Source organism: Panulirus ornatus, chromosome 12 (assembly GCF_036320965.1).
Source record: "Panulirus ornatus isolate Po-2019 chromosome 12, ASM3632096v1, whole genome shotgun sequence".
Lineage (NCBI taxonomy): Eukaryota > Metazoa > Arthropoda > Malacostraca > Decapoda > Palinuridae > Panulirus > Panulirus ornatus.
The window spans coordinates 45,451,787-45,464,442 of NC_092235.1; the positions used below are offsets into that span (position 1 = coordinate 45,451,787).

General features: G+C 40.7%; 1 protein-coding gene across 3 annotated transcripts in view; it reads left to right on the plus strand.

Annotated features, from left to right (window-relative positions):
* Xpd (general transcription and DNA repair factor IIH helicase subunit Xpd) overlaps positions 1 to 12,656 on the plus strand; it is a 213,631-nt gene that overhangs the window by 85,637 nt on the left and 115,338 nt on the right. For all 3 annotated transcript variants that reach the window (XM_071667819.1, XM_071667817.1, XM_071667818.1), the window contains exons 8-9: positions 2,202 to 2,326; positions 9,168 to 9,336. In XM_071667819.1, coding sequence (XP_071523920.1) covers positions 2,202 to 2,326; positions 9,168 to 9,336 — 294 coding nt within the window. The remainder of the gene's footprint in view (positions 1 to 2,201; positions 2,327 to 9,167; positions 9,337 to 12,656) is intronic.

Here is a 12,656-nt window from a genome sequence, read left to right on the forward strand (position 1 = left end):
AATAGATTTTTATTTTCAAAGAGATCAAGTTCTCAATCATTAGATTCCTTACCACTTTTCCCTGAATTCCACTTGATGTCATCTGCATTTAGCAATCCACCGTATTATCATCCCCATGCCATGGCTGAAAGGTAACGAGATTCCATGTGCTTTGTATAAAACAGCCTTACCCATCTTGTGCTGCCACCACAGATCAGCTGAAATTCAGTTGTTGGTGCAAAATTATGAATTATAGATCTACTTGATGTCTGGGTAAATAACTAAGAAGTGCTTTAGAATGTGTTAGGAAATGGTTACACAGTAGTATATTTTCCCCTGTTGGGCCCATATATGGGCCACAGCTTTCAATCAAGATCTTGAGGTCTCAAAAATGGATCATGTAGCCACAGGTTTGATTGGCAAAAGGAGTTATAAGCATTTTCATTCCTTAGACAGTGCTCATGCTATTTCCTTCATTTCTTGTGAAGGTTTGAGTCCACCTGGTCTTAGAATGAGAACTGGTTGTAGGAGGAAGAAAGCTAAATCCGATCTGTCTATCTGGCTAACTATATCTCTGATGCCGATTCCTTTTGGGAACTCCCTAAAGGGGGTGGCCACAGCAAAAGGGTCTCCATAATTGGTGAACTGCATTGCCACTTTTTAGCTTTTTAGTGCCTCCCCCTTGACAGGCCACTAGCAGAGGGCATCTCTGGTGCATTGTTTCCAGAGGCTCCTACCTAATGTTCCTACAGACTACTTCTACCTTAATGTTCCTACCCACTACTTATATCTAATGTTCCTACCTACTGTTTATATCTATTGCTCTTACCATTTTGCCAAAGTGCATTGCTAGCACATAGTGCTCACTGAAGGAAAATCTAGAGTTACAAAGAATGAGTTGTGTGAGTACAATGTTGTCAAGTGCTATGTTTGACAAGGAAAGATTGTATCTTTATGGACAGAATGCCAGTAGTCCATATGTTGGTGAGACAGAAAGAAAAGAAAGCTGCTTCGGTTAGAGGAATGTAACTTGACAACTGCTGAAGTGCTGGTTCACCATACAGCCCATCACTAACTCTCATGATACCCAGGTGGGTGGTACTAGTAAAATACCTCCCTAGTCATTGGTTGCCCCCAACTACTACCTACTAATTTAGCTCATATTTTGGTGTAGTTTGTTGTCTTTTAAGCTCCTGCTTAGTGATATGCTTGAGTGAAACACATGATAATTGGTTGGCATTGAATATATACAAGAGCAGGGTAGAAGGAAATGGAGTGAGTGGAAGAGAAATGGCATCCTGGGAAGAGAGAGGGAGGTAATACATTGGGGAGAGGACCCAGGAAGGTGTGACAGAGATGGAATATACTTGGGAGCAGTGTTTAGATGAGCAGCTTAGCAACTTATCTTTTGGCCATCCCTTCAGGAGGTCTTCATATTAGGAACAAGAGGCATTGGGAATATAGGTAGGTAGATATGTTACTTAGACTGCCAAATAAATTCCAAAGTTGCCTTAGGCATTTGCTTCCCAATAGCTGAGGGTATAGCATAGGTGTTTTGTTTGTTTCTCTTGTGAACTATTAATCCATATCCACAGGGCTTTGATTCTTATCAGTATAGAGCACTGTTTGATGGCTTGGGTAGCTCTTCCTCTATTTCTGTCTTATCTAAAATGGAATCAAAAGCATTTTATCATATTAATTCTCCTCCTGTTACTTCAGCCACTTCTCTATATTAGTTGTGATGTTGCTGCTGTTTTCATGTCTTGCATATATTATTTCAGCCATTGTCATCTGAACTGTCTGCATATGTCCCTTTCACTACAGACTGGAGCTGTGACATGTGCATGGCTGCTACTTCCCATGAATTCTGTGTGAAGACCAACCACTTAAGGATTGACTGCTATGATATGATACCGTCTTTTCTCAGATAGCAAAGCTGTGGTATTTTCTTCCTGCTTTTTTTTCTTTTCCTCTTACAACCTCTCCACCTTTAAAAGGCATGTCTGATTAATTTAATTCTTTTTCTCATACTTTGTCTTTCTCTGAACCAAATTGGCTGTGATCAAGACATGCTTATTCCTATGCCATATTGGTCACTGTAAATTAGTTGAAATCATCTCTCATCACTTTTATTGTGAATCTGGATTAACTAGAAAATAATTCAAATTCATTAAGATAATGTGTTGATATGATAAACAATCCTCATTCTCAGTCTCTTGCAGAATAAAGGAATCAGATAGTAACCGACTTCAAGAAGAATATAACAGACTGATAGCTGGTCTTCGGCAGGCTGCCAGTCAGCAAGATGTAGTAGCTAATCCTGTCCTGCCAAAAGACCTTATTGAAGGTAGGATTTTTATTGGTTTTCTCATGTTTATAAAAAAAAAAGTTTAATTGCAAGCAGAGAGTTTGCCAGGACTATTGAAGAATGCACTTTAATAGGGACTGAAGGCACTGGCCAAAATTAGTATAGTACTGATGAGTCAAGGAAAAGTGCACCTTCTCTGTATTTGTTGCATTGATATGATCTTTCACTGATTTTTTTGTCACTTCATAGCTTGATCATATCTGTATTTGTAGGCTTACAAAAATAGGGTGAAAACTTCTTGTTATTGATTGAAAATCAGAATGCATCCTATCATATGCACTTAATGAAATTGCTCTAATTATAGTACAGGTACACCACCAAATTTCCGGCAGCTGATGGTTTGGCACCTCCTTTAGTCTGGACAAAATTACGTGAGGGAACTTGAAATTACTGCAGCCACCAGACTAGTTTACCGGGCAGCCACAGATGGCTCTGTGTGTAGGATGCACTTATTTACATTCTTAACACTGCACTTTTTGGTGGTGATACCACAATTCTGTGAGATTCTTAGCATATTTTGCTTAAATTCAAACCTAGCTATGGCTTCTAAGACATATGAGAGTGTCATTTGTGGTGTCAGAAGTAAACACCAGTCTATATTGATCCAAGATAAAGTAGAACTGTTGAAAAAAATGGACCGTGGTGTTTTGGTGCATAAGCTGTGACATCTGTAATATTGGTTCATCAACTGGTTAAGATATAAAGAAGCAAAGGGAGAAAATATTGAAATTCTATGTGGACAGCAATTCCAACAAGCAAATGATGATTAGAAAAACTATGAAAGGTGGTAAGAGTACTGAGCACAATCGAGTGATGTTGGAATGGTTTCGACAGCGTCATAGTGGTGGAGTGGACTTGTCAGGTAACATGATAATAGACCAGGCTAAGTTGTTCCATAAAGAACTTCAATTACAATATGAGCATGACTATAGTGAAGGATGGGTTCAAAGATTCAAGGAGCATCATGGAATTTCCATGGATAAAGTGTGCGGAGAAAAGCGGTCTGCAAACCACGAAGGAGCTGCCGAGTATGTGGGTGAATTTGTGAAACTCGTAGCTGACGAGCACCTCAGTCCTGAGTAGGTGTATAATGCAAACAAAACTGAATTATTCTGGTGATGTGTACCTGGAAAACACTAACAACAGAAAATGAAGAAGACCCCATAGGCTTCAAACAATCTAAGGACAAACCATCTTAGGATGCTTAAACATTTAATATTTCTTTGATTTGAATTTCCAGCAGTCCATAGTATACTTTAGACTCATGGGAGATGTATGATTAGTGGGTTAGAGGTGTGTTGATGAATTATTATCTCGTGACCACGGTTGGTCCGGCAAAATGGTTAATCCAGCAAGGCTTTGGAACCAAGCGTGCCAGAAAATTGTTGGTGTACCTGTACTCTGAAATGTCACATTTTATGTCAGTAGAAAGAAAACATACTGGTATTGTGCATTAGTGTAGTTAGAAATGAGCTTTTTCATTAATATGCACTCTTCATCACTGAATCTTTTATCTGGAGAGCTGAATTACAATGTAAGCATCCACCATAAAACTGACATGGCTGCTTAGAATTTTTCTGATAATAGTTTAATTATGATAGTATCGGAGATTTTTCAGAGCCCAGAATTGTACAGCTTTGCCTAGTTCATAGTTATTGTGTTAATGGCTATATTAGTGAACATGGCCATGGGAGTGCAAGTTATTATAAGCTTGTAGCTTAGTGTTGCCATATATGATTCTGCATTAAATTTACTTGTTTATCTTTTACATAACCAGTCACCTGAATAACCATCTACTTGTTGAGGCTTTATTTCAGAAAAAGCACACAGGGTTTGTTGACATGACCAAGGCGATTCCTTGGCCTCATGTGTTCTTAAGCACAGTGAGATATAGGATTCTTGTAGTACTACCATGGACAGTACTCCATAATGAATTCAGCTTGCCTAGATTTTCTCCTTTGATTTTCCCTTACATGAGAATGGAAACCACGACAGAATACAGAAAATTCTCCACAAGACTCAGAGGATTTATCCTTCAGAAATAATGTCCATGCCTCTTAGTTTTTTGTATTTATTTGATATTTCTGGATATTCATGCATTGAGAGAACAGGGTCACTTAGGATGAAATTTTTGTTGGTTAGGTTACTGAGCTGGTTGTGTAGGATCCTGGAGGATTGCATTTGACATTAACAGAGCAAAAATGTTTATCCTTCAGATTTGCATGAACTATTTGCAAGCTTTGCACAGTTTTACTGACTCGCAATCCAATCAAAACCTCAAAAAACCAATTTACAGCAGGCTATCATCATTGGTGAAACTCCTCTAAAAACTGATCCACAAGTAGGTCAAGCAAACATCTCATTTCACCTAAGCCATGGAGTGTTATTAGAGAAAGTGGTGAAACAAAATGTTAATGGAAAACTTAGAAAGTGGATGAAAGAGTTTCTGATCAACAGAAAATTCAGAGTGGTGGTAAATGGAAACCAGTTCTGACAAAGAAGATTTAGTTTCACTTTTATTGCAGAGAATGGTATTAGCTTCAATACTTTTGTGATCAGAGGTGGAAGGATGGAGAGGAAAAGATTCTGAGTGATTGGGGCCTGAACTTGCAGGAGGGTCAAAAGTGTACATGGAATAGAGTGAATTGGAATGATGTGGTATACTGGGATCAACATACTGTCAGTGGACTGAACCAGAGCATATGAAATGTCCAGGGTAAGCCATAAAAATCTCTGTGGGGCCTGAATGTAGATAGGATACTTTAGTTTCAGTGCATTGCACATGACAGCTGGAGAATAAGTGTGAACGGATGTGGCCTTTCTTCATCTGTTTCCTGGTGGTACCTCACTGACGCAGGGGGTAGTGATGCTTTTTCTCGTGGGGCAGTTTGGCGCCAGAAGTGGATGAAGGGGAGTGGGTGTGAATGTGTTCATATGTGTATGTGTATGTATATATATATTTTTGTGTACATGTGTGTTTGTGTATATGTATGTGTGATTATGAGTGAATGGGTCTTTCTTCGTCAGTTTCCTGGCGCTACCTTGCTTATGCGGGAAATGGCGATCAAATGTACTTCCCACGCATTCCCTACGTGTCATAAAAGGTGACTAATGGGGACGGGAGCGGGGGGCTAGAAACCCTCCTCTCCTTGTATTTTAATTTTCTGAAAGGGGAAACAGAAGAAGGAGTCATGCGGGGAGTGCTCATCCTCCTCAGTGGCTCACATTGGGGTTTCTGAATGTGTGTGGATGTAACCAAGATGAGAAAAAAGGAGAGATAGGTAGTATGTTTGAGGAAAGGAACATGGATGTTTTGGCTCTGAGTGAAACGAAACTCAAGGGTTAAGGGGAAAAGTGGTTTGGGAATGTCTTAGGAGTAAAGTCAGGGGTTGGTGAGAGGACAAGAGCAAGGGAAGGAGTAGCACTGCCCCTGAAGCAGGAGTTGTGGGAGTATGTGATAGAGTGTAAGAAAGTAAACTCTAGATTGATATGGGTAAAACTGAAAGTGGATGGAGAGAGATGGGTGATTATTGTTGCCTATGCACCTGGTCATGAGAAGAAAGATCATGAGAGGCAAGTGTTTTGGGAGCAGCTGAGTGAGTGTGTTAGCAGCTTTGATGCATGAGACTGGGTTATAGTGATGGGTGATTTGAATGCAAAGGAGAGTAATGTGGCAGTTGAGGGTATAATTGGTGTACATGGGGTGTTCAGTGGTGCAAATGGAAATGGTGAAGAGCTTGTAGATTTGTGTGCCGAAATAGGACTGGTGATGGGGAATAACTGGTTTATAAAGAGAGATATACATAAGTATATGTATGTAAGTAGAAGGGATGGCTAGAGAGCATTATTGGATTACATGTTACTTGACAGGCACGTGAAAGAGAGACTTTTGGATGTTTATGTGCTGAGAGGGGCAACTGGAGGGATGTCTGATCATTATCTTGTGGAGGTGAAGGTGAAGATTTGTAGAGGTTTTCAGAAAAGAAGAGAGAATGTTGGGGTAAAGAGAGTGATGAGAGTAAGTGAGCTTGGAAAGGAGACTTGTGTGAGGAAGTACCAGGGGAGATTGAGTGCAGAATGGAATAAGGTGAGAGCAAATGACGTAAGGGGAGTGGGTGTGGAATGGGATGTTTTTAGGGAAGCAGTGATGGCTTGTGCAACAAATGCTTATGGCATTAGAAAGGTGGGAGGTGGGTTGATTAGAAAGGGTAGTGAGTGGTGGGATGAAGAAGTAAGATTGTTAGTGAGAGAGAAGAGAGTGGCATTTGGATGACTTTTGCAGGGAAATAGTGCAAATGACAGAGATGTATAATAGAAAGAGTCATGGGAGGTGTATAATAGAAAGAGTCAAGAGGTCAAAAGAGAGGTGCAAGAGGTGAAAAAGAGGGCAAATGAGAGTTGGGTTGAGAGAGTATCATTAAATTTCAGGGAGAATAAAAAGATGCTTTGGAAGGAGGTAAATAAAGTGCATAAGACAAGAGAATAAATGGGTGCATTGGTGAAGGGGGCAAATGGGGAGGTAATAACAAGTAGTGGTGAAGTGAGAGGGAGGCGGAGTGAGTATTTTGAAGATTTGTTGAATGTGTTTGATGATAGAGTATCAGATATAGTGTGTTTTGGTTGAGGTGGTGTGCAAAGTGTGAGGGTCAGGGAGAATGATTTGGTAAACACAGAAGAGGTAATGAAAGCTTTGCGGAAGATGAAATCCGGCAAGGTGGCGGGTTTGGATGGTATTGCAGTGGAGTTTATTAAAAAAGGGGGTGACTGTTGTTGACTGGTTGGTTAGGATATTCACTGTATATATGGTTCATGGTGAAGTGCCTGATGATTGGCAGAATGCATGCACAGTGCCATTGTACAAAGGCAAAGGGGATAAAGGTGAGTGTTCAAATTACAGAGGTATAAATTTGTTGAGTATTCCTGGGAAATTATATGGGAGGGTATTGATTGAGAGGGTGAAAGCATGTACAGAGCATCAGATTGGGGAAGGGCAGTGTGATTTCAGAAGTGGTTGAGGATGTGTGGATCAGGTGTTTGCTTTGAAGAATGTATGTGAAATATATTTAGAAAAACAGATGGATTTGTATGTAGCATTTATGGATCTCGAGAAGGCATATGATAGAGTTGATAGAGATGCTCTGTGGAAGGTATTAAGAGTATACGGTGTGGGAGGTAAGCTGCTTGAAGCAGTGAAAAGATTTTATTGAGGATGTAAGGCATGTGTACAAGTAGGAAGAGAGGAAAATGATTGGTTCCCAGTGAATGTTGGTTTGCTGCAGGGGTGCTTGATGTCTCCATGGTTGTTTAATTTGTTTATGGATGGGGTTTTTAGCGAGGTGAATGCAAGAGTTTTGGAGAGAGGGGCAAGTATGCTGTCTGTTGTGGATGAGAGGACTTGGGAAGTGAGTCAGTTGTTGTTCACTGATGACACAGTGCTGGTGGCTGATTCGGGTGAGAAACCGCAGAAGATGGTGACTGAGTTTGGTAAAGTGTGTGAAAGAAGAAAGCTGAGAGTAAATGTGAATAAGAGCAAGGTTATTAGGTTCAGTGGGGTTGAGGGACAAGTCAATGAGGAGGTAAGTTTGAATGGAGAAAGACTGGAGGAAGTGAAGTGTTTTAGATATCTAGGAGTGGATTTGGCTGTGAATGGAACCATGGAAGCAGAAGTGAGTCACAGGGCGGGGGATGGGGCGAAGGTTCTAGGAGCGTTGAAAAATGTGTGGAAGTAGAGAACATTATCTCGGAGAGCAAAAATGGGTGTGTTTGAAGGAAAAGTGGTTCCAACAGTGTTATATGGTTGTGAGGCATGGGCTATAGATAGGGTTGTCTGGATGATGGTGGATGTGTTGGAAATGAGATGTTAAGGACATTATGTAGTGTGAGGTGGCTTGATTGAGTAAGTACTGAAAGGGTAAGAGAGATATGTGGTAATAGAAAGAGTGTGGTTGAGAGAGCAGAAGAAGTTGTATTGAAATGGCTTGAACACATAGAGAGAATGAGTGAGGAAAGATTGATAAAGAGGATATATGTGTCAGAGGTGGAGGGAACAAGAAGTGGGAGACCAAATTGGAGGTGGAAGGATGGAGTGAAAAAGATTTTGGGCAATTGGGGCTTGAAGATACAGGAAAGTGAAATGCATGCAAGGAATAGAGTGAATTGGAACGATGTGGTATACCAGCGTGGATGTGCTATTGATGGATTGAACCCGGGCATACGAAGCATCTGGGGTAAACCATGGAAAGTTTTGTGGGGCCTGGATGTGGAAATGGAGCTGTGGTTTTGGTGAATTACACATGACAGCTAGAGACTGACTGTAAATGAAAGTGGCCTTTGTCGTCTTTTCCTAGCACTACCTTGCGTACATGCGGGGGAGGGGTGGTGCCATTTCATGTGTGGTGGGGTGGCAGCAGGAATGAATGAAAGCAGCATGTATAAATATGTGCATATGTATATATGTATATGTCTGTGTATATATATGTTGAAATGTATAGGTATGTATATGTGATTGTGTGAGCGTTTATGTATATACATGTGTATGTAGTTGGGTTGGGCCATTATTTCGTCTCTTTCCTTGCACCACCTTGCTAACGTGGGAGACAGCGACAAAGTATGATAGATATGAATGAGTAAATGAATAAATACTTTTGTGAGCAGGATATCAAATGTTAAGGAGGTATAAAGGAGAGTATAGGCAGGTGTTTTGCAGAAGGCACAATAGTAAGTTAAGACAATGAGTACAGGAAACCAAGAGAAAAATTACAAATATATGTAAACATAAGGTTTATATGAAATGTCTCACTTACTGTTTTCTGACTTCCAGAAAATATACCGGGAAATATAAGAACAGCAGATTTCTTTGTGTCTTTCATGCGCCGTTTACTTGACTACATGAAAATGCGCTTGACTGTCACACATGCAGTCCAGGAATCCCCAGCAGGTATACTGAAAGATCTTAGAAACCGGGCCTTCATTGATCGCAAACCTTTAAGGTACAGTTGAATTAATTTTTTTTCTGTAGATGCCAGTGTAACTGAGTGTTGGTCATTTTGATTTCTTGAAACACATAGGTTCTTGCAGAGGAAACCAGAAAATATTAGATGTTAGCCTGTGAAGATTTGGAAACCTGAAAATATGGAGGTTTAAGATTCTTTGGATATAAACTAGGACCTTGAAGCACAGTCATTGCCAGATTGAGTTAATTGCTCTTTCCCTCAGTAATTGTTCTCTTTTTTTGGCAAAGTTAACTTCACTGTGACATACGGTGTACTGAAGCTCTTATACTCCACAGAGATTGCTGTTTTTACATTAACCAAAGATATGGGTTTTCAACCCCTATTAGCACAGCATCCCAGAAGAGTACAGTACACCAAAGGTCCTAAAAGCTCAGTAATAATTGATTATGATGACATTTATGTCAAGTACTGCAACCTGCATGTTGCAAATGATTCCTTCGCTTTCTGGAAATGTAGTTTTGTGCAGCACAATAGACATAAAATAGATTAAGCCTGAAATGAGGAAAGATACTGGTCCTTTAAAAGATGATAACTGTGGTTGTAGAAAGGATATACAAGTTGGTTACACTTACATTAAACATAAATGAGAAGAAAGATCATGAGAGGCAAGTGTTTTGGGAGCAGCCGAGTCAGTGTGTTAGTAGTTTTGATGCACGAGACTGGGTTATAGTGAAGGGTGATTTGAATGCGAAGGTGAGTAATGTGGCAGTTGAGGGAATAATTGGTGTACATGGGGTGTTCATTGTTGTAAACAGGAATGGTGAAGAGCTTGTAGATTTATTTGCTGAAAAAGGACTGGTGATTGGGAATACCTGGTTCAAAAAGAGAGATATACATAAGTATACGTATGTAAGTAGGAGAGATAGTCAGAGAGTGTTATTGGATTACATGTTAATTGATAGGCGTGCAAAACAGAGACTTTTGGATGTTAATATGCTGAGAGGTGCAACTAGAGGGATGTCTGATCATTATCTTGTGGAGGCTAAGGTGAAGATTTGTCAAGGTTTTCAGAAAAGAAGAGAAAATGTTGGGGTGAAAAGAGTGGTGAGAGTAAGTGAGCTTGGGAAGGAGACTTGTGTGAGGAAGTACCAGGCAAGACTGAGTACAGAATGGAAAAAGGTGAGAACAAAGGAGGTAAGAGGAGTGGGGGAGGAATGGGATGTATTTAGGGAATCAGTGATGGCTTGCGCAAAACATGCTTGTGGCATGAGAAGAGAGAGGCATTTGGACAATTTTTGCAGGGAAATAATGCAAATGAGTGGGAGATGTATAAAAGACAGAGGCAGGAGGTCAAGAGAAAGGTGCAAGAGGTAAAAAAGAGGGCAAATGAGAGTTGGGGTGAGAGAGTATCATTAAATTTTAGGGGGAATAAAAAGATGTTTTGGAAGGAGGTAAATAAAGTGCGTAAGACAAGGGAACAAATGGGAACATCAGTGAAGGGGGCTAATGGGAAGGTGATAACAAGTAGTGTTGATGTGAGAAGGAGATGGAGTGAGAATTTTGAAGGTTTGTTGAATGTGTTTAATGATAGAGTGGCAGATATAGGGCGTTTTGGTCGAGGTGGTGTGCAAAGTGAGAGGGTTAGGGAAAATGATTTGGTAAACAGAAAAGAGGTAGTAAAAGCTTTGCGGAAGATGAAAGCCAGCAAGGCAGCGGGTTTAGATGGTATTGCAGTGGAATTTATTAAAAAAAGGGGTGACTGTATTGTTGACTGGTTGGTAAGGTTATTTAATGTATGTATGGGTCATGGTGAGGTGCCTGAGGATTAGCAGAATGCTTTCATAGTGCCATTGTACAAAGGCAAAGGGGATAAAAGTGAATGCTCAAATTTCAGAGGTATAAGTTTGTTGAGTATTCCTGGGAAATTATATAGAAGGGTATTGAGTGAGAGGTTGAAGGCATGTACGGAGCATCAGATTGGGGAAGAGCAGTGTGGTTTCAGAAGTGGTAGAGGATGTGTGGATCAGGTGTTTGCTTTGAAGAATGTATGTGAGAAATACTTAGAAAAGCAATTGGATTTGTATGTAGCATTTATGGATCTGGAGAAGGCATATGATAGAGTTGATAGGGATGCTCTGTGGAAGGTATTAAGAATGTATAGTGTGGGAGGCAAGTTGTTAGAAGCAGTGAAAAGTTTTTATTGAGGATGTAAGGCATGTGTATGTGTAGAAAGAGAGGAAAGTGATTGGTTCTCATTGAATGTAGGTTTGGGGCAGGGGTGTGTGATGTCTCCATGGTTGTTTAATTTGTTTATGGATGGGTTTGTTAGGGAGGTGAATGCAAGAGTTTTGGAAAGAGGGGCAAGTGTGCAGTCTGTTGTGGATGAGAGAGCTTGGGAAGTGAGTCAGTTGTTGTTCGCTGATGATACTGTGCTGTTGGCCGATTCGTGTGAGAAACTGCAGAAGCTGGTGACTGAGTTTGGTAAAGTGTGTGAAAGAAGAAAGTTGAGAGTAAATGTGAATAACAGCAAGGTTATTAGGTACAGCAGGGTTGAGGGACAAGTCAGTTGGGAGGTAAGTTTGAATGGAGAAAAACTGGAGGAAGTAAAGTGTTTTAGATATCTGGGAGTGGATTTGGCAGCAGATGGAACCATGGAAGCCGAAGTGAATCATAGGGTGGGGAGGGGGCGAAAATTCTGGGAGCGTAGAAAAACGTGTGGAAGTCGAGAACATTATCTTGGAAAGCAAAAATGGCTATGTTTGAAGGAATAGTGGTTCCAACAACGTTATATGGTTGCGAGGCGTGGGCTATGGATAGAGTTGTGTGGAGGAGGGTGGATGTGCTGGAAATGAGATGTTTGAGGACAATATGTGGTGTGAGGTGGTTTGATCAAGTAAGTAATGAAAGGGTGAGAGAGATGTGTGGTAATAAAAAGAGTGTGTTTAAGAGAGCAGAAGAGGGTGTTTTGAAATGGTTTGGTCACATGGAGAGAATGAGTGAGGAAAGATTGACCAAGAGGATATATGTGTCAGAGGTGGAGGGAATGAGGAGAAGTGGGAGACCAAATTGGAGGTGGAAAGATGGAGTGAAAAAGATTTTGAGTGATTGGGGCCTGAACATGCAGGAGGGTGAAAGACGTGCAAGGAATAGAGTGAATTGGAACTATGTGGTATACTGGGGTCGACGTGCTGTCAATGGATTGAACCAGGGCATGTGAAGCGTCTGGGGTAAACCATGGAAAGTTGTGTGGGGCCTGGATGTGGAAAGGGAGCTGTGGTTTCGGTGCATTATTACATGACAGCTAGAGACTGAGTGTGAACGAATGTGGCCTTTGTTGTCTTTTCCCACCGCTACCT